At 40.4% G+C, this 27805-nt stretch overlaps 1 protein-coding gene across 3 annotated transcripts; it reads right to left on the bottom strand.

Moving 5' to 3' along the window:
• Positions 1-28: 28 nt before the first annotated feature.
• Positions 29-27354, bottom strand: VSIG4 (V-set and immunoglobulin domain containing 4). 3 transcript variants are annotated; one of them, XM_024752734.1, is made up of 8 exons: positions 27175-27342; positions 21100-21456; positions 20051-20332; positions 5611-5673; positions 4998-5075; positions 4565-4669; positions 2306-2327; positions 1210-1966 (listed from the first exon to the last, which is right to left on the bottom strand). In XM_024752734.1, the coding sequence occupies exons 1-8, from the start codon at positions 27227-27229 to the stop codon at positions 1729-1731; spliced, it is 1200 nt and encodes a 399-aa protein (XP_024608502.1). In that variant the 5' UTR covers positions 27230-27342; the 3' UTR covers positions 1210-1728. The 3 variants fall into 3 exon arrangements, with proteins under 3 accessions (XP_024608504.1, XP_024608503.1, XP_024608502.1); XM_024752736.1 differs by lacking the exon at positions 20051-20332 and having other exon boundaries at positions 29-1966; positions 27175-27240; XM_024752735.1 differs by lacking the exon at positions 2306-2327 and having other exon boundaries at positions 1204-1966; positions 27175-27354.
• Positions 27355-27805: the final 451 nt, after the last annotated feature.

The raw sequence follows: 27805 nt of genomic DNA, 5'->3' as shown, positions 1-27805 counted from the left end.
ATCTTGTCTTTTTACTCTTCTACTTTTCTCCACCCAGCTACCTGCCTAAGACAGGTCCTGTTTTATTATACCATTTTTGTTTAGCCTATCCTGCATATTTGGGCTAGCCTTATACTTAGGACTTTCTCACTGGCTTGTCTTGCATGAAAAAGATTATCAGGTTTTAGGCAGAGATGATCTCTAGAAGTTTCCTGCTGCAATAAATATATGCTCCTAGGTCTGTAATTTTATCTTGTTTTATCTTGTGGCATTTAATAAACTTGCAGTATCAGTGTCAACCTGTATCATAGAAAAAGTTTAGAAGTTTACTTTCATTTTTTCCTACTCTGGAACAATTTACGTAGCAACAACAAAAGGCTTATGGGTCCCAGGGATGGATGTGCTCCTTGATTCATTACTTTCATTCCTTCCTGTAAAGCGAAGGACTCTTTGTTCACTTTTATGTATGATTTTGACTTCTGTAATCAATTCATAGGGGAGCAGCTGCTGGCTAAACCTGAGCTGACCTTGGAATTGCATTGTAACCAAAAGTGGCACATGTCAGCTTCCATAAAGGGTGAAGAAGTTGATTTGACATGCATTACCTGAGGGAAAGGAAACAGTGTTGAACTGACCCAGAACAGTTCCTCTCTGAGGACACTGATTTAAAGGTGTATTGTGTGTGCACATATACAGACAGATAAACACACACACACACACGCACACACACACTCACACTCCTAGTGCTTATTCCTGTTTGAGAAGAAAGACTTCCCTGCTCTGACCTCTACCCCACAGTGTAAGAAGGGGCCAAGAGATAAAGACCATCTATGAAGAGTACAACTACTCCAAAGATTTTAGGATTCTAGGAGGTGGAAATCCTTGAGGGTGATGCATTCATACTTTGGAGAAAGGGGGATCTCTTTATCTCCGCACCCACAGTCCACTTTTTTAGGTTTCCAATTGACCTGGGAAGAGTCACCCAGGTGGAGCTGGCAGGATGATTAAAAAGGGAATAGAAGGCAGTTGAGTACTGTTTTACCAAATGTTCATTGTGTTCCAGTGAGCTCACTGCTGAAATGAGGTAAGGGTAGCATGGGTGGGAAGAAGGAAAAAACAAAAAAGCAAAGGTGCTATCCATACTCCCAGGGCCCCAACCATCTCAACTAGTCTCACTTTAATCACTCATGGTAGGTCCTTGAGAGAGGACCAATATGACCAAAGTTGCTGTTATGTTTAGATATTCATTGAGCATCAGAAGAATACCAGAGCACTAGACTCACAGTACAGGAGCAGAACTGAACCCTGGCCTGTTACATGACAATCTCAATTAAAAGCTATCTGGCACTAGAGAAAGGGAAGTGATCCTAAACCTAACTGGTTCCCTGAGCTGCCAGAGCTGAGCCTCCCTCTGGTCATTCAGTGGTAAGAGGCCAAAGTTGACTGGTGTCTGAATGCATGATGACCAAGTCCTAGTGCTATAGGCACTTCCCTCTGATGTTTGGAGTGAAGCAATGGAAACTCCAGACAGGGATACTAGAAGGGCCTAAGGCATGATCCAGCAGCAGGTTTGCTTGAGGTGCATATGGTAACTTCTTAGGCAAAGCCATTCACTCTTAGCAACCCCAGTGTTGACAAGGAAGACACTTTGGACTATCCAGGAATAAAGATAGCAGGGAAAGGGGCCATGCGGAATGCCAGGGATGAATAGGCAGTTATGTCAACAGACTTTGGCCCAGTAGGACATTTTTAGCAGCTGCTCTTGCCCTTGGTGACCAGAAGCTCATAATCTGGGGGAACTGTGTGCAGCAGGTGAGCATAGTCACCGTTGATCTGGGTGATGATCTGGTACTCCTGGCTCAGGCAAGGTTCATCAGAGTAGTCGTTGTCCAGTGTCTGGAAAGCTGGCTCTTCACTGGAGCAGCCACTTGTGAAGATGGCCACCCTCATGGTTTCACCAGAGTCACTGGCCTCCCCAGCATGCACCCTGTGGTCCAAGAGCCCACCATCCATGAGAAGAAACTTGAATCTGGTACCCTGGTTTCCCACTTTTCTGCCCCAATTCTTGCCAACTGACCCTCAGGCACTTGCCACCCAGGGATTCTGGGAATGGAGGGCTAGAGGACCTGAATTATTTTGTGTGTTCAATGGGCCAGGACAGTACCACAGAAGATGCTTCAGAGAGGGAAGAAAGTTGTGCCCTGACCCCGAAGGCCTCTGGGCTTAAGATTGGGCCTGTGCCAAACCCCATTTCCTCTATGCCAGTGACGAACAAAATCGAGGGCAAGGAATGGGTCAGAAGATAAAAGAAGAGAGGTTATCTTACCTGATCACTTCACAGACATGCTCTAGAAAAAAAGGAAGAATCAGGTCAGAAGTCTCCATGGGGAGTGAGTAAGAGCCAAGCATGAGTACTTCTCAAAAGGTAAGGGAAGGGGAGACAGAAAGGGGGATCTCAATATGTCTCAGCCTTCCAACAAATAGGAGCTGTTGGGAAGGTGAGTTGAAATACAGGGATGCAGATTTATCAGGGAAATGAAAAGGAAGCACACTTTATCACTGTCATCTTTGACATACTCTAACTCTGGACATTGGGCTGGAGCATTTGCTTGGTATGGTGGGGGGAGGGACACTGGAACTGGATCCACTCTCCACCCAGGAATCTTGCCAAAGATCCCCAGGGAGTCCTTGTGAGAAACTTGGCAGCCATCCAGAGCCCAGGTAAAAGGGTCTGAATTAGTCTGATGTCTGGGACTTTGGTTTGAGCCATTCCCAAATTCATTTATCCCCACCCTGCACCCAGGAAAGATCTTGAAATAAGTCACCATTGCCCCCTAGTGTCAGTGGAGGAGAAGTATCTACATTCCATGCAGGCTTAAAGGCTCTAACCTAGTACGAAGATAGATATCTCTTGGTACTGTCCTCTAGGAGCTTGTAATCTTTCGGAGATGCAACAGGGAATGCATACACTAAACCACAACAAAGCAAACACGGCATGCTGCAGCAATTTTGCTTTGTGATAGAGCCCTGTATTTCCATGTCTTACCTCCCCAGTTGGCCTGGCAGCTCCTATATTGTAGGGTCTTTTTCATTTTTATATGCCTAATGCATGGTACGTAGTAGGCACTCAATAACTACATGTTAAATTGGATTGATGCCCTAAGGCTGTCTCCCTTATAGAGAGGTAGAAAGCAGGAATTCTGGGAAGGCAATCCTGGAAGGGGAAATATAAAGGCATGAGGTGTGTGGCCTATTTATTTGCCTGCTTGACTCCAGTGTCTGGAAATGAAAATAAGTATAAAGGCATGGTGGGGATTGACAAGATAGGCCAGAGCCACATTATAGAGGGCTTTGAATAGAATGCTACATTTTGACCTCTACCCCCTGAGTCATGAGGAGCCCTGGACTGTTTTTGAAAGGAAAATAATCATATGATTACAGTTTATATCCAGTCTCATTGAGACTATAATGAATGTTTTCCTTTTAGTACTCCTGGGACTTGTGACCACTTGAGATATCTCCACATCCAAGTTTAGCCTCATGGGTCGTAGCCATGGCAGTTGGCCAAGACCAGAGCTTACACTTGAGACCCAGGATAAGGAAACACTCAAGGCTCCCTTCTCCTTTTTGGTTGGAGAGACCCATGGTAGAAACCAGACTATTTGGGAGTAAGAGCTACTACAAACGAAGAGACACACAAATGCTAGTTAAAATAGCTAGTGCAACAGGAACTGAAGTGCAGTTAGGTTTTACTTATAAATCAACATTCAAATTCTTTTTCCTCCTCTGCTGGCAAATAGATGTTAAATGACCCTGACAACTACACTGTAATCATGTCACTCCTCGGCTTAAATATTTTTTAGTAATTTTTAGTGCAAGCCTTAGAGAAGAAAGTCCAAATTCCTTAACCTGTCATTCAAGACCTTCTATAATCAGGAATAAGCTTTCTTTTTCCCCTGTATTTCTCTATTGCTTGGCTACCTGAAGTTCTTTATTGATGATCCCACTCACATTCATATTTCACCATTTTACCCATTTACTCTTGTAGTTTCTCCTTCCTAGACTATTGCTCCCTTTCAAATGGTTTTCATCCTCCAAGGAATGGTCTAAGCCCCACCTCCTTCTGAAATCCCTTGTTAATTACTCTAGCCCTAACTGACTCCCCTGTCCTCTGGATACCTTTAGCACTGATTGTCTTCTCCAGGCTTTGAGTCCATAGCCTTTATAGCTATGTATTGTTATTGATAAACTCCACGCTTCTACCTTGATTCCATTAATCAAATTGTAAGCAACTTGAGGTCAAGGACTGTGACTTCTCCTTCTCTTGCATCCTCATTAGAAAACTCATTACATAGATACTGTACTCGGTTGGGTACCAAAGATTTGTGAATTAACTTTCATAAGTTGTATTCTCATTGTTGCCTTGCAGGTCTGTCTCCATGGACCCCCTACCCTCACTTTCAAACTAGGCTAGGAGTCCCTTTGAAGTGCCTAACATAGTGCTTGATACTGAGTTTATGCTCAACTATACTGCTGAATGAATGAATAAATGAGCAAGAGCCACCCAATCATACTTATCACTCACCCTGTTGGGATGTCTTCCGGCAGACCATGATATAAGTCATGGTGGTGACCACAATACAGCAGAAGGAGATGATGAGAATTATGGCAAAGATAGGCAGACCATTTCCTAGGAGGTAAAACAAGACCAAGTGGTATCTGGTTGAAAATGAATCTAGCAACTCCAAGGATCAGTCCAGACCAGCTCACACTTCTTTCTTTTCCATCTTCTCCTAAATTTCTTAGCTAGCCAGAGAGACAAACAAAACCCTAGGCCCATGAGAAAGACTTGAGAGAAGCTAGAGACTCCACGTATAAACAAGTTATTTCAGACCCACTGGTTGATGGCTGATTGGCCTGGGCATTTGAATGACATAGAACATTGTATATAGTGGAAAATTTCAGTTACAAAGTTCACAGCCAAAAGGGAAGGCTAGAAGTCTTAACATTGCCCTTACCTGGCCCAGCACTTGTCTTTCCAACGTAGCCATCCACTTCAGTGGTCCAGCCCTGGGATGAGTTCACTATGGATGTTGCTATGACAACAAGTGTGTTAGGGTTAGAGGCCTCTCTTCCAGCAAGTAGCTGTGAGGTGGAGGGTGGCTGCAAAGTCTGAAGTCCTTCTGTGGGTATCTGTGCTAAGCTTTCTGCAATTCCTGGCCATGTCACTGACCACTATTACCATAAAGTGAGGTATCTTAGTTTTTCACTGTTTATGATGGGAAGAAGGCCAATAGAGGGGAGACAATATACCTAAACTCCTATAGCAAGTCAGACTAGGAGCAAAGCAGAAGTCACAGTTTTTTCTTTTCTCACTTTTCCCATGGGATTATTCAAATTCTCTCCTTCCTTTTGCCTCAAACATTTTCACGAAGAAGAATATATATATTCATGATTTCACTTCATCATGACTCTTAAATCTTTCTTATTTCCATTTCTTTAGTACTAATTTCTTTCTGGAGAACACAACGACCTCTTATTACCCATCTAATGGCATTGGGCCTCCTCTCTTGGCTTCTATGAAGCCATTTCAGACCTTTCCTACTCCCGCAGAACCCTAGTAAAACTCACCTTCGAAGGGGGATTGCATGGTTGGAGGTGCCTTAGTCTTGGTCTTGAGTGGCTTTGAGGAATCTGCAAGGAAAAGGAAGTCCATTCAAGGGTCCTGGCACCTTTGAGTGAACAGTTGGAATGCCTTAGGGAAAATGGGAAGTAAGTTAGGGCCAGTCAGGTCCTTAATTAATCTGGATGGGAAAACATTTTGTTTTAACTAACTTCTGATTGAAATTTAGCTATTCATTCTCTTGAGAGGGTCTTAGAAGGATTACAAAGAAGGTGGCTGTGGTGATGTCAGTAAAAATGGTAGAGTAATGACCTCCAAATATTCACTTCTTCACAAAAGCAATGAAATAACTGAAAAAAAATTCATAACTTTTTTCTTTCAGATTTGGGGAAATTAGCCAAAGATTTGCATCAACCCAAGTAGCATTTATGGAAGAAAAATATCCCAGTCATGTTAAGAACAGGGAGCTCTGTGGCATTTTAACTTACCCCAGCCCTATCACCCTGCCCCAGGCCAGTAGTAGCCTTGAAAATAAACCCCCTTCTAGGTGCTGGAGTGGACAGAGCAGATTTAATTCCCAAACAATTGTCATTATTTGACCTGTGTGGTGGTTCCCTGAAAGACCTGACTCAAAAGGCTTATATTTATTGGTCACCCAGTGCTAAAACTGTCCCCAGGGAAGGGATGTATTTATCACACAGCTGCCTGAGGCAAGAGATAATAGTTGAGGTAAACAAGAAACTAGCCAGAAAACTTAAAAGAAAAAAAAATAATTAGATGTTCATAGAGACTTTGAAAATCTCTGACACATTCCTGGTAATCTAGAAAACACAGACATGCCTAGGGTTTTGTGCATGCTCAGGAAAAACATGAGAACATCATAAGTTCTTTCCTCTGGCTAGCCTTGAGGCTCTGCATTAGCAGGAAGTGAAGGCTACAGCACAGTTATAAACTTCCTGGGTAAGTGTTGAAGACATAGTTCAAAAGGCAACAGAGCCCTGGGAGTTTTAGTGGTTCTAAGTATTTAAGGAGATATCTATCCAATCAGTAGCTTACCACTAAGCTACCAAGCAGAGACTTCAGTGGCAATCCATGACAAAGAATACAAGAGACTACTTAAAATTATCTTAGAAAAGTTACTGAACAAACAAACAGCAACTAGTACAATAAGCAGTGCCAAAAACAAGTCCTGGAGAGAGAAAGGGAGAGTCAGATTTCTAGATTTGCCATATTATATTATTTAAAAAGTCAAATTTTCAACAAAAATATAAGATATGCAAAGAAACTAGAAGCTAGAGCCCATAAACTTATAAAAGAGCAATGAATACAAACCATCCCTGAGGAAGCAGAGATACTGGACTTACTAGACAAAGATTTTAAATCAACTAAATTTGTTAAAAAAGAAATAAACCAAAGGAAAGATTGTGCAAAAATCTAAAAGAATGAGGACAATTCAAGCCAAATAATGAATATCAATAAAGAGATAGAATTTATAAAACAGGAACCAACTAGAAATGCTAGAGTTGAAAAGTACAACAACTGAAAGGATAAAAATCAATAAAAAGAAGAAAACTTCACTAACGGAGATTTAAGCAGGCAGAAGAAGAATCAGTAAACTTGATAACAATTGAAATTAACCAATTAGAGAAACAGAAAGGAAAGTGAATGAAGAAAGATGAGTAGCACCTCAGAGGTCTGTGGGACACCTTCAAGTGTACCAACATACACATAATGGGAGTTGTAGAAGCAGAGGATAGAAAAGGGTAGACAAAATATTTTAAGATATAATGTCAGAAAACTTTCCAATTTGATGGAAAACAATCTGCAAGTACAAGAAGCTCAATGAACTCCAAGTAGGGAAATATTTTTTAAATTCACACCTAGATACATACTCAAAAGCCAAAGTCAAAGAGAGAATTTTGAAAGCAGCAAGAAAGAAGCAACTCATCATATACAAGAGATTCTCAGTAAGACTAATGGCTAAGACCATAAAATTCCTAGAAGAAAACATAAGCAGAACACTCTTTGACATAAATCATAGCAGTATTATTTTAGATCTGTCTCCTAAAGAAAAGAAAGCAAAAATAAACAAATGGGAACTAATTAAACTTAAAGGCTTTTGCACAGCTAAGGAATCCATCAACAAAACAAAAAGACTGCCTACTGAATGGGAGAAAATATATGCATAATATGAATGCTAAAGAGTTAATGCCAAAAATACATAGATAGCTCATATAACTCAATAACAAAAAATAAAATAAAAACAAAAAATCCATTGGCTTATTTTTGTTTTTATTTCCCTTTCTCTAGGAGGTGGGTCAAAAAGGATCTTGCTGTGATTTTTGTCACAGAGTGTTCTGCCTATGTTTTCCTCTAAGAGTTTGAAGGTGTCTATCCTTACATTTAGGTCTTTAATCCGTTTTGAGTTAATTTTTTTGTATGGTGTTAGGGAATGTTCTAATTTCAGTCTTTTACATGTAACTGTCCAGTTTTACCAGCACCACTTATTGAAGAGGCTGTCTTTTCTCCACTGCATATTCTTGCCTCCTTTATCAAAGATAAGGTGACCATATGTGTGTAGGTTTATCTCTGGGTTTTCTTTCCTGTTACATTGATCTATATTTCTGTTTCTGAGCAAGTACCATACTGTCTTGATTACTGTAGCTTTGTAGTATAGTCTGAATTCTGGGAGCCTGATTCCTCCAGACCTGTTTCTCTTTCCCAAGATTGCTTTGGCTATTCAGCGTCTTGTGTGTTTCCATGCAAGTTGTGAAGTTTTTTGATCTAGTTCTGTGAAAAATGCCATTGGTAATTTGATAGGAATTGCACTGAATGTGTAGATTGCTTTGTGAAGTAGACTAATTTTCACAATGTTGATTCTTCCAATCCAAGAACATGGTATATCTCTCCATCTCTTTGTATCATCTTTAAGTCAGAAAGAGAAAGACAAATACTGTATGCTAACACATATATATGGAATTTAAGAAAAAAAATGTCATGAAGAACCTAAGGGTAAGACAGGAATAAAGACACAGACCTACTGGAGAATGGACTTGAGGATATGGGGAGGGGGAAGGGTGAGCTGTGACAGGACAAGAGAGAGGCATGGACATATATACACTAACAAACATAAGGTAGATAGCTAGTGGGAAGCAGCCTCATAGCACAGGGAGATCAGCTCGGTGCTTGTGACCACCTACAGGGGTTGGATAACGAGGGTGGGAGGGAGGGAGATGCAAGAGGGAAGAGATATGGGAACATATGTATATGTATAACTGGTTCACTTTGTTATAAAGCAGAAACCAACACACCATTGTAAAGATGTTAAAAAAAAAGATACATGCACCCCCATGTTTATTGCAGCATCATTTACAATTGCCAAGACATGGAAAGAACCTAAATGTCCATCCACAGATAAATGGATTAAATAAGACGTGAGAAGAATGGAATGATATAGAAACAAAGTTTTTATATGCTATTGAAATTAAGTTGACATGGATTCCTCCTAGATTGTTGTAAATTAAGAATTAATGGTAATCCCCATAGTAACAACCAAGAAAATAACCAAAAATATTTATGGAAGAAACAACAGAGGAACAACAGAGGAACTACATAGTACACTATATTATATTTATTTACTACCAAAGACAGAAGTAATGAAGGAATAAAGGAATGAGAAAAGACAATATATATATAGCAAGCTGGCAGACATAAACCCTATCTTACCAGCATTTACATTAAATGTAAATAGCTTAAATTATCAAATTTAGAGACTGGCAGAATGGATAACAAAACACAATTCAACTACAAGCTATGTATATGTATGATTCAAAAGACACAAATGGTTTGTAAGTAAAAGAATGGAAAAAATATGCCATGCAAATAGTAACCAAAATAGAGCTGGAGTAGCTATACTAATATCAAACAAAATAGACTTAAAACCAAAAAGTGTTATTAGAGAAAGAGAATCACATTTTATAATTATAAAAGGATCAATCAATCAAGAAGACACTACCATTATAAATATATATGCTCTTAACAACAGAGCCCCAAAACACATGAATCAAACAGTGACTGAATTTTTAGGAGAAATAGACAATTAAACAATAATAGCTTGAGATTCGAATACGACACTTTGAAGTATGGATAGAACAATTAGAAAAAAGATGAACAAGGACATCAAAGAACTGAACAATACTGTTAACCAATGGCCCTAACAGACCGATACAGAACACTCTACAAAACAACGGAATACACTTACTTTTCAAGTACGTATGGAACATTATCCAGAATAGACCATATGTTAGGCCATAAAATAAGTCTCAATAAACTTGAAACAATTGTAATAATGCATCACAATAAAATAAAATTAGAAACAAATAACAGAAGGAAATTAGGGAGATTAAAAAATATGTGGAGATTAAATAACATACTTCTAAATAACCAGTGGGTTAAATAAGAAGTCATTAGGAAATTAGAAAATACTTTCAGATGATTGAAGATAAAAACACAGCATACCAAAACTTATTGGATGCAGTGAAAACAGTACTCAGGGTTCAGATGTAGATACCTACATCAGAGAATAAGAAAGGTTTCTGATTAATAATTTAATCTTCCACCTTAAAAATAAAATTTAAAATAGAAGAGAAAACTAAACAGAAAACAAAGCAGATGGAAGAAAATAAATATTTAGCAGAGATAAATGAAATAGAAAATAGAAATTGATAGAGAAAATCAACAAAACCAAAATCTGGTTGTTGAAAAAGATCAGTGCAATTGGCAAACCTTTAGCGAGACCAACCTACAAAAGAAAGAGAGAGAGAGAGAGAAAGAGAGAGAGAGAGAGAGAGAGAGAGAGAGAGAGAGAGAGAAAGAAAGAAAGAAAGAAAGAAAGAAAGAAAGAAAGAAAGAAAGAAAGAAAGAAAGAAAGAAAGAAAGAAGAAAGAAAGAAAAAAGCAGGCTCAAATTATTAAAATCTTTGATGAAAATGGGGACATATCTACTAAATTTGTAGAAGTAAACAGAATGACAAGGGAATACTATGAACAACCATATGACAGTGGATTAACTAAGATATAAACAACAAATTCCTAGAAATGCACAATCTACTGAAAGTGACTAAAGAAGAAATAGAAAATCAGAATAAGCAGAACGTTAACAAGTAAAAAGGTTGGATTGCTAATCAAACAACTTCAGATAAAGCAAAGGCTAGGCCCAGGTGGCTTCTCTGGTGATTTCTATAAAGGTGTTTTTTTTTTTTTTTTTTAATGGCAACTCTTCACTAATTCTTTCAAAAAGTAGGTGTGGTAACACCTTCAAACTCAGTATATGAGACCAGTATTATCATGATACAAAATCATAGAATGACATCAAAACAAAAGAAAACTAAGAACCAATATCCCTTATGAATATAGATGCAAAACTCCATAACAAAATACTAGCAAACCAAATCCAGCAGCATATTAAAAGGATTGTGCACCATGATTAATTTATCCCAGGAATGCAAGATTGGCTCAATATTTGAAAATGAGTCAAGGTAATGCAGTCTCTTAATAGAATAAGGAATAAAAGAAACACAAAATCATCTCAATAGACACAGAAAATGAACTTGACACAATCCAATTAACTTTTCATTATAAAAACACTCAACAAGCTAGAAAAAAAAGAAGTGGTCTCAAACCAATAAAGGGCATCTACGAAAATAAAGGCATCTATCATCATAATGGTGAAAGAAAGAATATTTTCCTGTCATATCAGAAACAAGTCAATTATTTCCATTCTTTCCATGCTTATTCACCATTGTACTGGAGATACTAGCCAGGAAAATTATGCCAGAATAAGAAATAAAAGGCATCCAAATTGGAAAGAAAGGAATAAAATTATTCCTATTTTCAGATGACAAAATCATATATAGAAAAGCCACAAGAATCCACAAAACAGGAGGGAAGATGGTGGAAGAGTAAGTCGCAGAGCTCACCTTCCTCCCCTACAGATACAGCAGAAATACATCTACACGTGGAACAACTTCTACAGAACACCTACTGAATGCTGGCAGAAGACCTCAGACCTCCCAAAAGGGAAGAAAGTCCCCACGTACAGGGGTAGGGCAAAAGAAAAAACAGAGACAAAAGGATAGGGACGGGACCTGCACCAGTGGGAGGGAGCCGTGAAGGAGGAAAACTTTCCACACACTAGAAGCCCCTTTGCGGGCAGACACTGCGGGTGGCGGAGGGGGGAAGCTTCGGAGCTGCGGAGGAGAGCACAGCAACAGGGGTGCGGAGGGCAAAGCGGAGAGATTCCCGCACAGAGGATCGGTGCCGACCGGCACTCACCAGCCCGAGAGGCTGGTCTGCTCACCCACCGGGATGGGTGGGGCTGGGAGCTGAGGCTTGGGCTTCGGTCAGAGTGCAGGGAGAGGACTGGGGTTGGCAGAGTGAACACAGCCTGCAGGGGGTTAGTGTACCATGGCTAGCCAGGAGGGAGTCCGGGGAAATGTCTGGACCTGACGAAGAGGCTAGAGACTTTTTCTTCTCTCTTTGTTTCCTGGTGCTCGAGGAGAGTGGATTAAGAGCACTGCTTAAAGGAGCTCCAGAGACGGGTGCGAGTCACAGGTAAAAGTGCGGACCCCAGAGACGGGCATGAGATACTAAGGATGCTGCTGCCGCCACCAATAAGCCTGAGTGCAAGCACAGGTCACTATCCACACCCCTTTCCGGGGAGCCTGTGCAACCCACCACTGCCGGGGTCCCGGGATCCAGGGACAAATTCCCAGGGGGAGCGCACAGCACGCCTCGGACTGGTGCAGCGTTACACCGGCCTCTGCCACCGCAGGCTCTCCCCGCACTCCATGACCATCACCCCCCCTGGCCTGAGTGAGCCAGAGCCCCTGAAGCAGCTGCTCCTTTAACCCCGTCTATGAATAGAAAACGAATCATCCCAAATTGAGGAGGTGGACTTTGAGAGCAAGTTTTATGATTTTTTTCCCCTTTTCCTCTTTTTGTGAGTGTGTATGTGTATGCTTCTGTGTGAGATTTTGTCTGTATAGCTTTGCTTCCACCATTTTTCCTACGGTTCTATCCGTCCGTTTTTTAAAAAATTATTTTTCTTAATAATTATTTTGTATTTTAATAACTTTATTATATTTTATCTTACTTTATTTGATTTTACTTTATTTTCTTTCTTTATTTCTTTTTTTATCTTTCTCTCCTTCCTTCCTTCCTACCTCCCTTCCTCCCTCCTTTCATTCTCTTTTTCCTCCTTTCTTTCTACTTCTACTAATTTGTTTTTTCTACTTTTTCTCCCTTTTATTCTGAGCTGCGTGGATGAAAGGCTCTTGGTGCTGCAACCTGGAGTCAGTGCTGTGCCGCTGAGGTGGGAGAGCCAAGTTCATGACACTAGTCCACAAGAGACCACCCAGCTCAACATAATATCAAACAGCGAAAATCTCCCAGACATCCCCATCTCAACACCAGCACACAGCTTTACTCAACAACCAGCAAACTACAGTGCTGGACACCCTATGCCAAACAACTAGCAAGACAGGAACACAATGCCACCCATTAGCAGAGAGGCTGCCTAACATCAAAATAAGTGCACAGACACCCCAAAACACCCCACCAGACATGGACCTAACCAGCAAAAAGAAAAGATCCAGCCTCATCCACCAGAACACAGGCACTAGTCCCCTCCACCAGGAAGCCTACTCAACCCACTGAACCAACATTAGCCACTGGAGAGAGACACCAATAACAGCGGGAACTACGAACCGGCAGCCTGCAAAGAGGAGACCCCAAACACAGTAAGATAAGCAAAATGAGAAGACAGAGGAAAACACAGCCGATGAAGAAGCAAGATAAAAACCCACCAGACCTAACAAATAAAGAGGAAATAGGCGGTCTACCTGAAAAACAATTCAGAATAATGATAGTAAAGATGATCCAAAACCTTGGAAATAGAAGAGACAAAATGCAAGAAACATTTAATAAGGACCTAGAAGAACTAAAGATGAAACAAACAATGATGAACAACACAATAAACGAAATAAAAAATACTCTAGATGGGATCAATAGCAGAATAACTGAGGCAGAAGAACGGAAAAATGACCTGGAAGACAAAATAGTGGGAAAAAATTGTGCAGAGCAGAATAAAGAAAACAGAATGAAAAGACCTGAGGACAGTCTCAGAGACCTCTGGGACAACATTAAATGCACCAACATTCGAATTATAGGGGTCCAAAAGAAGAAAAGAAAAAGAAAGGGACTGAGAAAATATTTCAAGAGATTATAGTTGAAAACTTCCTTAATATGAGAAAGGAAATAGTTAATCAAGTCCAGGAAGCACAGAGAGTCCCATAAAGGATAAATCCAAGGAGAAATACGCCAAGACATATATTAATCAAATTGTCAAAATTTAAATACAAAGAAAACATATTAAAAGCAGCAAGGGAAAAATAACACAAAAGGGAATCCCCATAAGGTTAACTGCTGATCTTTTAGCAGAAACTCTGCAAGCCAGAAGGGAGTGGCAGGACATATTTAAAGTGATGAAGGAGAAAAACCTGCAACCAAGATTACTCTACACAGCAAGGATCTCATTCAGTTTTGATGGAGAAATGAAAACCTGTACAGACAAGGAAAAGCTGAGAGAGGTCAGCACCACAAAACCAGCTTAAAACCAAATGCTAAAGGAACTTCTCTAGGCAGGAAACACAAGAGAAGGAAAAGACCTATAATAACAAACCCAAAACAATTAATAAAATGGGAATACGAACATACATATCTATAATTACCTTAAATATGAAAGGACTAAAGGCTCCCACCAAAAGACACAGAATGGCTGAATGGATACAGAAACAAGACCCATATATTTGCTATCTACAAGAGACCCACTTCAGACCTAGAGACACATACAGACTGAAAGTTAGGGGATGGAAAAAGTTACTCCATGAAAATGGAAGCCACAAGAAGGCTAGGGTAGCAATTCTCATATAAGACAAAATAGACTTTAAAATAAAGACTATTAGAAGAGAGAAAGAAGGACACTACATACTGATCAAGGGATCGATCCAAGAAGAAGTTATAACAATTGTAAATATTTATGCACCCAACATAGGAGCACCTCAATACATCAGGCAAATACTAACAGCCATAAAAGGAGAAATCGACAGTAACACACTCATAGTAGGGGACTTTAACACCCCACTTTCACCAATGGACAGATCATCCAAAATGAAAATAAATAAGGAAACACAAGCTTTAAATGATACATTAAGCAAGATGGACTTAATTGATATTTATAGGACAGTCCATTCAAAAACAACAGAATACACATTTTTCTCAAGTGCTCATGGACCATTCTCCTGGGTATATCATATCTTGGGTCACAAATCAAGCCTTGGTATATTTAAGAAAATTGAAATTTTATCAAGTATCTTTTCCGACCACAATGCTATGAGACTAGATATCAATTACAGGAAAAGATCTGTAAAAAATACAAACACATGGGGGCTTAACAATACACTACTTAATAATGAAGTGATCACTGAAGAAATCAAGGAGAAAATTTAAAAAATACCTAGAAACAAATGACAATGGAGACACGATGACCCAAAACCTATGGGTTGCAGGAAAAGCAGTTCTAAGAGGGAAATTTATAGCACTACAACCCTACCTTAAGAAACAGGAAACATCTCGAATAAGCAGCCTAACCTTGTGACTAAAGCAGTTAGAGAAAGAAGAAAAAAAGAAACCCAAAGTTACCAGAAGGAAAGAAAGCATAAAACCAGATCAGAAATAAATGAAAAAGAAATGAAGGAAATGATAGAAAAGATCAATAAAACTAAAAGCTGGTTCTTTGAGAAGATAAACAAAATTGATAAACCATTAGCCAGACTCATCAAGAAAAAAAGGGAGAAGACTCAAATCAATAGAATTAGAAATGAAAAAGGGCAAGTAACAACGGACACTTCACAAATACAAAAGATCATGAGAGATTACTACAAACAACTCTATGCCAATATAATGGACAACCTGGAAGAAATGGACAAATTCTTAGAAATGCATGACCTGCCAAGACTGAATCAGGAAGAAATAGAAAATATGAACAGACCAATCACAAGCACTGAAGTTGAAACTGTGATTAAAAATCTTCCAACAGTCGAAATCCCAGGACCAGATGGCTTCACAGGTGAATTCTACCCAATATTTAGAGAAGAGCTAACACCTACTTTTCTCAAACTCTTCCAAAATATAGCAGAGGGATGAACACTTCCAAACTCATTCTACGAGGCCACTGTCACCTTGATACCAAAACCAGAAAAGGATGTCACAAAGAAAGAGAGCTGGAGGCCAATATCACTGATGAACATAGATGCACAAATCCTCTACAAAATACTATCAAACAGAATCCAACAGCACATTGAAAAGATCATACACCATGATCAAGTGGGGTTTATTCCAGGAATGCAAGGATTCTTCAATATACGCAAATCAATCAGTGTGATACACCATATTAACAAACTGAAGAAGAAAAACCATATGATCATCTCAAGAGATGCAGACAAATCTTTTGACAAAATTCAACACCCATTTATGATAAAAACCCTGCAAAATGTAGGCATAGAGTGAACTTTCCTCAACATAATAAAGGGCATATATGACAAACCCACAGCCAACATCATCCTCGATGGTGAAAACATGAAAGAATTTCCACTAAGATCAGTAACAAGACAAGGTGGTCCACTCTCACCACTCATATTCAATATAATTTTGGAAGTTTTAGCCACTGCAATCAGAGAAGAAAAAGAAGTAAAAGGAATCCACATTGGAAAAGAAGAAGTAAAGCTGTCACTATTTGCTGATGACATGATACTGTTCATAGAGAATCCTAAAGATGCTACCAGAAAACTACTAGAGCTAATCAATGAATTTGGTAAAGTAGCAGGATACCAAATTAATGCACAGAAATCTCTGGCATTCCTATACATTAATGATGAAAAATCTGAAAATGAAATCAAGAAAACACTCCCATTTATCATTGCAACAAAAAGAATAAAATATCTAGGAATAAACCTACCTGAGGAGACCAAAGACCTGTTAGGTGCCTGGTTTTCAATGTTTTATATAAAAAAAATGAATCCGCAAAACAATGATTAGAGCTAATAAATGAGTTTAGCAAGATTGCAGGATATAAGTTCAATATACAAATATCTGTTGTATTTCTGTACGCTAGCAATGAACAATCCAAAATTAAATTTAAGAAAATAATTTTAGAATAAAAGCCTCCCAAATTGGAATGGAAGAAGTAAAATTTTCACTATTTGAAGATAGACGTGATACTATATAAAGACAAACCTAAAGACCACCAAAAGTCTTTTAAAACTAATAAATGAATTCAGTAAAATAACAGGACACAAAATCAATATACAGAAATTTGTGGCATTTCTACATACTAATAATGAACTATCAGAAAGATAAATGAAGAAAATAATCCAATTTATAGTTGTATCAAAAATGTAAAATACTTAGGAATAAATTTAACCAAGATGGTGAAAGACCTGTACACTGAAAACTGTAAGACACTGATGAAAGAAATTGAAGACATAAATAATTGGAGAGATATCCCATTTTTATTGATTGGAAGAAGTAGTATTGTTAAAATGTCTATACTATCCAAAACAATCTACAGATTTGATGCAATCCTTGTCCCAATTCCAATGGCATATTTCCCAGAACTAAAACAAATAATTCTAAAATTTGTGTGGAACCACAAAAAATGCAGAATAACCTAAAACAATCTTGAGGAAGAACAAAGCTGGAGGCATCACAGTCCCTGATTTCAAACTATACTACAAAGCTGTAGTAATCAAAAGAGTATGTTGCTGGCACAAAGACAGACACACAGATCAATGGAACAAAATTGAGAGCCCATAAATAAACTCACACTTATATGGACAATTAATTTATGACAAAGGAGCAAAGATGTGAATAAAGATATCTTGGGTTTTGGAGATTTGGAAGTGATGACTCCAGTTTACAAAGTTATGTTGTGCTAAATAGGGAGAGACAGCCAGTGAAAACTACCTTTTTTAATAGGTTGGTAGTGGCCATAGGAGAGAGGTGGTGTGGCAGATGAAGAAAACGTTTATTTTTTATTCTTTTTTTATTTTTAATTTTTTTGCGGAACGCGGGCCTCTCACTGTTGTGGCCTCTCCCATTGCGGAGCACAGGCTCCGGAAGCACAGGCTCAGCAGCCATGGCTCACGGGCCCAGCCGCTCCGCAGCATGTGGGATCTTCCCGGACCGGGGCACAATCCCGTGTCCCCTGCATCGTCAGGTGGACTCTCAACCACTGTGCCACCAGGGAAGCCCGAAAACGTTTTTTAAAATAACATATATATGTATGTTATTTACATATATATGTATATTAGGCTTACATTATACATATATTATACATATATACATACACACACACGTACATACATACATTTTAGGCTTATGTAGAGGATAATGGGTGAAGCAGGGAGTCGGAGTAGTTGAGGTAAAGAGCTGAGGTAGAAGGTTTACTGTGGAGAGAAGAAAGACACATCTTACTCTGAGCCAAGAGAGAATAGGCAGGGAAATGTCAAAGTAGAGAGGGTGGTTGATAGAATTTACATCTGAGGGCAGGGGTCTGGGTCTTCTCAAAGAAGGAGAAGGTGACCTCATCTTCTGGGAGCAGGGCTGGGGACATGAGATAAGGCAGAAAGTATTCTGAATAGCTGTTATAAGGAATGGAACATAGATGAGCAAATTGATTGGCATACAGCATGGGGACAGGCAGTTGATGTCACAGAGCATGAAACTAAAGTGGCACCAATGCACCTCTGTGCTTTTTCCAGAACTAAGGAACATCACAGAAGGTGAGGGGATGGATGAGGAGCTGAGAGCTATGTAGGACAGAGATGAAACAAGTGACCAGACTCATGGGACCAGATTGAGGTGCAAAAGAGGCAGGTAGAGGAAGCCAAGAGATAGTAGCTTGGCTTAGAGAACAGGGAAGGGTGTAACTTCTCTGAGCCTCAATTTCCTTATCTGTCAGAGAGCTCAATTGTGAGCACTGCCTAACAGCTCTGTGACCTGTGAACATGGACTAGATAAGGAATAGACAGGCTGATTGGTTGTGAGCAAGATCCTCCCCAGAAGGACTAGAAACAAACTCAGAAAGGTGAGAATGTTCAACTTGTCCCTTTATGAAGTACACATTCTTGGACTTTCTGCCCATGTTTTGCTCTCTCTGCTTGACCAGATTATCGACTCTCAGAGAACTGGGCCAGTGTCCATATAATTCTCTCAGAATGAGACTGCCCTTATTCCCACCTAAGCTAACAGACCAAATCCTACAGCACACATCCTCATTATAATTCAATTTTGGGAAACAAATCCTTGCAGGCAAAACAGGAGTCTCAAACCAACATCGGTCTCCTAACCCAAGTGGAAGGAGACAGTTTGTTCACTTTTGTTATACAGAGTTGGCCTCAGAGGATAATAATTTTCAGGTGGCTCTGAGGATAATCTCCTAAAGGCAGTTAGTACTCAACATGTTTTGGGAAATAGAAACCTTATTGAAATAAGTATCTTTCCTTCCAAAGAGATTTCTTGAAAGGTAACAAGACTCATTTGGACATATCACTGCTGAGCTGATCACTTAAATCCCAGCCTACAATCTTTATGTAAACAGTTTGTAGTATTCCCAAATAATTCTTTAATAAATAATCTGACCTTGATTAAGCATAGTCAATCTTCATCGAGACTTCAACCAGAACTTGCATTTGGCTTTAGGAAAAAAGAGTGGGGGGGGATTTAAAGAAACTATGCAGAGATCTGGGCTTTATTTCATAAAGCAAAACCAAACATAATCAACCAACAAAATAACAACAAAAAACACACCAAACAAAGCACAACAAAAACAAACAAACAAAAAGTATCCCAAAGGGTGCCCAGGAGCTGATATAGGTTCCACCATGAGAGGCAATCAGACATAGTGGAAAGAGCATGAAATCTGAGTACAAATACTGCCTTGAACTTCCAAGCTCTGAGCCCCTGGACAAGTAGGTTTCCCTTCCTGACTTTTAGTTTCCTTTTCTGTAAAATAAGGGTATCTCATGAGATATTTGTGGGATTCAATGAGAAAACATGTGCCGACTTCTTGTGCATTGTATCTGGCAAATAAATGTACCTAGTAAATGTCACTTTTCCCTTTACCATTTTCATCTACTTAACCTACAACATGACAGGCATTGTCTCCACCCCTATTGTCCCCAGTCCAGAATTTTTTCTTTGTGATTGAACAACCCAGGACTCCCTTCCCACCCTGCCCCAACCTCTCTTCTCTGGAATAAAGGCATATACTGACGTATCTCTGGAACAAGGTAGTCCATTGAAATGCTCACCAGGAAAGAGAATTGCTCACCTTTGACTACAAACTTCACAGTGTCACTGTGCTGCTCAGAGCCTAACCGGCCCTTGGCAGTACAGAAATAGGAGCCTGAGTCTGTCACCACTGCAGGCTTGAAGAGTAAGGTACTCAAGACTCCTACTTTGATGGGTTCTTGGTTGTTAGTCTGTTTCTTGTACCACACATAACTGATGGGAGGAGAACCCCAAGCCTGGCATTGAAGGCTAATCCTCATTCCCTGGGGTACCATGAAGCCATAGCCACTGCCAGTCGTCACTGTGGGTTTGGAAACAGAAACTGCAAAGGGAAGACAAGAGAGGAGGCTCTGAGAAGTTACAAGGGTATGGGAACACAAGGCTGAGTCATTCCTGCTGAGTCTAGGGGTATGAATATATCTGCAAAGGGAACTAAAAGGGACTCCTGACATGGGGAGGAAAAAGGGAATAGGACAACTTAAATAAAAATAACTTCCTTTTGGAAGATTAGGTACCATTTTGTATTATCTGGGGATTTGGGTTATCTGGAGTTAAAACAATCAACTGACTAAAAACAACAACAACAACAACAAACAGGCTTTGTTGTTGTTGTTTTGCTCAAGTAGAGTTTTTGGATTATATGCAGTTTGAGATTACCAGGGGTCAGAACTCTGTAAAATTGTCAAGTCAGTTAAGTTTATCTTGACTAATCCATGCATCCCTTTTCCCAGAGTTTCTCTGCCAGCATCTATCCACTCTCCAATATCCTGATCAGATATACTCATTTTTATGGATTTTAAGACTCAGAGTCCAAGGAAGCAATCAGGCTATCGATGCAGGAATTTCTGGGACACTTGAAGTGGTAGAGATTTGAAGGCCAGAAAGCCTTCCCAACATTTAAATTCTGCCACGAGAGTGATATCACTGAGGATGCTCTGCCTGTCCACTTCCTCTGATTAGCACATATAACTGAAGAGAGACTATGTAAATGTAAACAGAGGTCTCTGGGTTTCTCAGTGTTTTCTAGGATTACAGTCCTCTATCAGGTTTTTGCTTACCAGTACTTTCCTAACACCCACAGTGACTCACGTTTCTGGACACGGAGTTCAATGATCTTATCTCTCACGACTTGGTTGCCATTAGGGGTCTGCCAAGTGACTTCACATGTGTAGTGGCTCCGGTCATCCATCTCCAGGGTATTCAGTTGGAGGGACACATCTCCTGGAACCTTGTGGTTTACATGCAGGCGGCCCCGGTATTTTGCTTGCTGGATATGGTCTCCAGAAGAGTCACGTAAAAAGATGGTGACTGGGTCTGAGCCACGTTGTACCAGCCACTTTACCAAGACTTGTGTATAGCCTTGCAGAGGACCATAGGTGCAGGGAATATTTACATCCCCTTTCCAAGGCCCTGTCACACTCTCAGGCACTTTCAGGATGGGATGGCCTGAAGAGGGGGAACAGAAGAAGGAAGCAGACACAGATGGCACACCCACCTGGGGGCTAAGATGGCAATGGCAGAGAGGCTTTTGAGAAACACAGCCTTAACTCATACTTTCAGATTTCCCATGCCCTTTTGTTCTCCGCCAGCCCTCCCATCAATCAGAACCAGTCCTTAGAAGGAAAGCCCTTAAGGTTGTTTAGCTCTTGTGAGTTTCAAGTCCTTTCCCTGTCACTGCCTTGCTGTGAGGTGACCCTGGGTAAGTCACCTTTTACCATGGAGGACCCATTTTCTTTGTATATAATGTAGAGAATCTGAATGGAATGATCTCTAATGATTCTACAAACTAACGTTCTGTAAATCCATGAAAGATACGTCTTTCAACATTTTGCAAAAGAAGTGTGGAAGCAAATGCTGAGCAGTTGGGTCTGGGCTATTTTACTGTATGTAATTATGTACCTGGATAAATGTGGTGGCTTCAAGGCTCAGAAGGAAAGGGCTATCTGCCCCACTAATTCCCCATTGCTCCTTCAGAAAGGCTCAGATTGGGTCCTTAAACTAAAGCTCTTTTCTGGAAGGGAGGAAAGAGGCAGACAAAGGACAATTTTGAGGGTGGAAACTTGTGTGAGATGCATTCCTGTTTAACAAAATCTTTAGTTATTGTTAAGTGTTAAACCTGTAATTTGTAAGCTTGACTTTTTTCTTCTGATTTCTATCCTTTCTTTGTTTATTTCCCTATTGGTTTCTCTGAGTTGTCAGCAAAGGTACATTGGAAAATTTCATGCTGAGGAGGAATGGAGATGAAAAGGTCTGGAGGGGAAAAAGTTCTGAGTATAATCCTAGACCTGGCTGTGGTAGGAATGATGGTAGGACCAAAGGGTGATTAATTCTTGGCTTGCTGGGAAAGGAAACTAAGGGGGGGGGAATTTGTGGGTGTTGAGAGAGCCACCACCTTCCATCAGCAATATCCATCCATAAGCTAATATCTTGAGGATTTTGTGTTTTATTTAACTGGGGTCAGGAGTGAGAGATTGTATTTAGATATGTCTTTATATCTCTCTCAGGAAAGGTTGTTTCAAAGTGCAAGCTATTGATGAATAAAAACTTTTTATATAGCCTAGTATTCCCAGGCTTCAGTCAAGCAGATGGAAGTTGGGGTGGGGGCTAGCTCCCATAATGTATTGCCAAGTACCAGGGCTTCTATCAATGGGGTTACTAAAGTTTAGCCTTTGGCCTGTGCCCTCACCTGGGACTCTAGTACATAACCAGCATATTTTGGCCAAGATAAAAGCCTTGAATAAACAATAATAAATAAACATGGGTCCATGTTGCTAGGTCCACCACATTCTATCTGGAGAGTTTCAAACAGGGCAGAGAGAAAAACTCAGATCCACAAATGGGAGCACAATACAGGCAGATTTTGGTTTTCCCTAAAAATGAATTTTGTAATTAATCAGAGCTGTCCATGATGGACTAAGCTGTCTAGGGCAAGTTCTGAGCTTTGTTTAGGTCTTGAACAGCATTATTCTTTAAGGTCTCTTCCAATCTTAGATGGTTCAGTGCTAATAGACTTAATGAAAGCATAAATTAAATAATTACATGTTCTAGCTGGTGGTGAGCTTTCACCAGGTAGTGGGTTCCACTGTGCTATTGACAGTTCCTGCCTCCATATGCATGCAGATACAGCTTATCATCGTCATGAGCACACATGCCCATATATATTTTTGCTCACCTGTAAGCACAAGCATACCAGCCTTAAGCCCCTTGAAAACTATTTGACCCTTTCAGTTTAATCTTACTCCAGCCCTCCCAAATATCCTTCTCCAACTCTGAAAAGTATCCTCATACTTCCCTTCCTTCTAGGGCAACAAAACAGCATTTTGTTGTGAGGACAGCTGGAGCAGCCAAAAATGCCTGTCTGTGAATATATATGTTTTCCCTTTGACATAGCGGGGCTGCAAGGCCTGTCTTGCATTACTCTCTCTGGAAACTTGCTGGAGATTCTCACATAGCTCACTCTGGTCTGTCAAAAATATGGGCAGTCACTCCCAATTTCCCAGTCTTACTTCTAGAAGTGGGTCAGGCTTCACTTCTCCATCCCAGAATAGGAGAGTGGGGCATAGTTAGTAACAAGACATCCAAGAATGACATATTTTCCCCCTTTTACTCTTTTCCTTCCCTTCTCCTTTATTCCTTTCACCCATTATTCCATCTTGCTCCTGTTACTCCTCCTTTTTCTTCTTGTTCTTCTCTCCTCTTATTCTTCCTGCTTCATCAGTAGCATGAAGAGACAGTGTATGGTAGGCACAGGGTATCACAAGAAAGAGGACAATGTACCATTCCTCATGTACCCTGACCTCCAAAATGAAGGTAACTTCAATAGCATAGGTTTTTACCTTCCAACTCTTCCTCTGGTGCACAAAGAGCCTAGAGAAACACTGAGTAGGAGCACTGCACCTAGTGAGATCAGGAGGACAGTGAAGGACTGCATGATGTAGTAAGAAGAATAACACCAATCTAAGTTTAAGGTCTGCCTTACCATATATCTCTCTGTGTGACCTTGGGTAAATTGCTAAGCCTGACTGAGTTTTAGGTCATTATCAGCAAAATAGAGGTAATAGTAAACCTTCCATGGAGTGTTATTATGATGATAAAATGAGCTCATAAGTGTGAAAGCACCTAGCATAGTGGCTGGCATTCAGTAGGTGTGGGATAAATGCTAGTCCTGTCCCATGCCTCAAGAGAAACTTCACATATTTGTATTGATTCTTCTTATCCTAGAAATCCTCAATATGTCTTACTCAGGGTGGACAGATTCATTAGATTGGGTCATTGTCTGCTTTAATAATGACCTGAAGGAGAAGTTAATACATGAGAAAGTAAGGAGTTTGCCTTTCCATTTTGCTGGGACCTACCAAGTTATGGGTAGGTAATAGGTCATCCCTGGGTTATAAGGAAACCAGAGAGGACACTTTAGTGACAGGACTGGCTTGGCAGCCAATGTGAAATGTTGGCCAAATTCAACAATACTCCTGACTTTCCTGGAAGATTGGGTAGAGGAAAATCTATTTCAGGAAAGTCCCAACTATTAGGGGGATGCTCTGCCCATTATGGATCTATGCAGACCACCAAATGGTGAGGTACTTGGTACAACAGGGTTTGAAGTATCAGGCAGGAGAGAATTTGGAGACTTTCAGTATGGCATAGCTCAAAGGGCTTTTAGAAACCACTTAGTCACACTCCCTCATGGTACATGTGGACAAGCTGAGGCCCAGAGAGAGAAAGGTGCTTACTCAAAGTCACACAGAGAGCAGAGCAGAGCTTGGCCTGGAGGCCTAGAATGAAGTCTTTCAGCTCCTACACTGCCTTTTTACTTTTTTAACTGATTAATCCACCAGCTACAACAGAAACCAGCAACTCCTTATCTGGGCCTATTTGACATGGTTTAATGGGTGTTATCCTAGGGCTAGATAATATCCTCCTGACTGCCTGAAAAATAATTCCCCCATCTGCCAGCTGCTTCCTGAGAAACCTTTCCCAGAACTTCAGAACTTAGCTCTCCTCCCTCATGAAAGGATTGAATTTCCTGCAAATATTGCATCCCCTCAGAAGAAAGAAAAGGACTGAACATGTACTCAAAGGGCTTTGTTGAAAAAAGTTTTGGCTTGAGAAAGAACGCATATTACTGAGGCCCACTCTGGTCCTGGGACCTGGACTTTGAAAATCAACGTTCTGTGGTCTGTGTGATGATACTAAATCAAGAAAAGGCCTAGTTTGGAGTATGTGGCCCCTTTTATGAGATCCATTATGGATTCCATCTTGAATTTTCCTTCTCCCATCATCAAACAAAGATGGTGAGATCTTCCAATGACCCTGCACCTCTGTGTTTGGCCTCTCTCCTCCTCTTGGGATGCTTCCTCAAAAGAAGATTAGCTAAGATAATAGGTATTTATAAAATGTTTATAGTTTTTATAAAATGCAAATATTAGGACTTATTTTTATTGTGATTATTTCAACATATGTCTTAGATCTAGAGGCTTTTTAGAAGTTAAGCCACAGTCCTACAGATTTGTCCAGCTGACAGGATCTTCTAAGGCCAGCCAAGCTGATCTAACTATATAGATGGGTTGGGGATACTGAGATGAAGGGAGACAGAAAGCGTTATCGGCTGTTGAGTTTGTCCACAGTCTCAGGTCTGTGGTGTAAGACCCTCCATGCAAATGGAAGACCTGCTTCCAGGTCTAAAGGACCCTCTCAGGCTGTGGAGGGAACATGCACTCACACACATACACACGTGATTTAAATTTAACATTTACAAAATGTTCCTCTGAGCTCCAGTCCTGCCTCTTTAATTCCCAGCTCAAATCAACAGATTTGGAGAAGGTAGAGTGGTGCACTCTAAAACATGTTAGATAGTGAAAATATTGTAGTTGTAGAAAGAACGGTAATTTTTAGGAACATTAACTCTGCTGCTAATGCTCTGTGCCCTGGAGCAAATTATTTTCCTTCTTGGGTGACTTAACTCAGTGTTCCTTTTCTAACTTTGAGGTTCTAGAATTTAATGGGTCACAGAGCCCCAGGACAAGGTGGTTTAATCTGAGTCAGTTATGGAAAGCTGGGTTCTTTCTAACCACACAAAGGGCACCAAGTTAACACTCATCTAGTCTCTCCCTCTAAGGATATGGAATAAACAGGGGTGCATCAAAGAATCTTTTACCCTATCCTGGATTTCACTTAGCTATTATCAGGCTCAGTTTCCTAAAAAGGCTATTTCAATTTTCAGGGGTATAAATGAGGATGGAGTAAGACCCCACAAAATAATGCTACTATGGGATAGTCAATCCTCTTTTGGGGTATGTGTCCAGCATTAAGCCCCCACAAATAGCCCAGACAAACTGGACTATGTCCACAGGGAAGTGAGATAACCCAGGAAGTGGTAAGAAACCAAGTTCTGTGAAGAACAGTTGAAGGAGATAAGGCTGTTTAGCTTCGAGAAGAGATGAATCAAAGGGACATGGTTTCTGTCCTCAGGACTCTAAAGAGTTGTCACAGCATAGAGGGAGAAGATATATTATCTGTGTCTCCAAGAAACAAGGCTGGGGTGTTTGGATGGAAGCCACAGGGAATTTGATTTAGTTCAACACAAGGAAGAACTTTCTAACAGTTGAAGCTACCTTTTTAGATGGTCTGGACAAATAGTGAATTCTCAGTCACTGCAAGAATGTGAACAAATATTCTGAACACCTGTTCATAACAGTGAAATGTGGATCTAAGTTACTTCTAAGGTCCCATCTAGCTCCTGACAACATTACTTCTTTTGGGGGTTGTATACCTTAACAAGGATCAAAACCTGGTAGCATGGGGGTAAAGGTATAGTGGTAGAATTTCAGATGAAGGGCAACAGATTGGGGAGGGATTTGGGTGGCATTGGGCACATTTTTAATGCCCCTGAGATATGACAGGTACTAGAAAATCATGTGGATGTTTTCCGAGAGAGGATCCTTTCCAATTTCTACCCAAAATTATCTCCTAGCTTCTTCAATAGATTTCAACCTCCTCCCTTTCTTCTGCCAAAAGCTGAGAAAGCTGGGAGCATTGGCTGAGAACACTCACCTAGTCAGCAGGAGTAGGCTTTCCTCAGTAGGCGTTCAATCCCGCCTCTCCCCAACCCCCAGCTTTTTGCCTGTGCCAGCAGTAGCAGCCAGACCCCTTTTGCTACCTTACCATAGGTGACCACCAATAGGTGGTGCAGGAGCAGTAGGCCCAGTAAGAGCTCCATCACAGCCAGAACCACTTCTGTCCTTTCTTCCAGCCTCCTGCTGTCAAAAAGACTTGAACTCCTGATGGCTGCCAGTGTCTGTGCCTGCTCACTTCCTTTTCTTCCCTATATCTCTCGCTCAGACTCCCAGTCCCATCTCAAATTCCCCTTCCTTCCCTATTTCAGCACAAGTCACATGAGAACACCCTTCCCTCCCCTGCCTGGGGTTGGAGGTTTAAGTGTGAGTGAAGCAATTCCTCCCCCTGCTAAGACTATTGACTTGACTTTCCCTGGAGCCAATAGGGGCTTCTGGTCTTTGATCTCTCAAGCTGTGTTTACTTGTGTTTCCTCAACAAGATGAGGTTGAGGAATGAGTTTTGGGATGAGTCTGCTCCCTTCAGTATGGGAGTGTTTTCCTTTCTGGTGGGCCCAAGTAGAAAAGATCAACTTTGCTGGCCTATGCAATATTCAGCAGTCATACAGTTAACCCCGTCTGTTCAGTGTATGCAAATAAAGAGTGTTGGAGGTGGGTGCCTATGGGCCTCAGAATACAGAGATTAAGTTTATGAAAGACATTTTTATACACCAATGCTTAAA

The sequence above is a fragment of the Neophocaena asiaeorientalis genome, unplaced genomic scaffold, assembly GCF_003031525.2.
Source record: "Neophocaena asiaeorientalis asiaeorientalis breed wild unplaced genomic scaffold, Neophocaena_asiaeorientalis_V1.1 scaffold439, whole genome shotgun sequence".
In the NCBI taxonomy this organism is placed as follows: domain Eukaryota; kingdom Metazoa; phylum Chordata; class Mammalia; order Artiodactyla; family Phocoenidae; genus Neophocaena; species Neophocaena asiaeorientalis.
This window is presented reverse-complemented; position numbering and strand designations above follow the sequence as displayed.

Excerpts from the sequence above, each read along its gene's own strand:
- VSIG4 (XM_024752734.1), bottom strand. The coding sequence starts at position 27,229 with ATGGAGCTCTTACTGGGCCTACTGCTCCTGCACCACCTATTGGTGGTC. Across the intron at positions 5,076-5,610 it reads CATGCAATCCCCCTTCGAAG|CAACATCCATAGTGAACTCA; the intron begins GTGAGTTTTACT and ends TTGTTGTCATAG. Across the intron at positions 1,967-2,305 it reads CATGTCTGTGAAGTGATCAG|GGTGCATGCTGGGGAGGCCA; the intron begins GTAAGATAACCT and ends CTTGGACCACAG.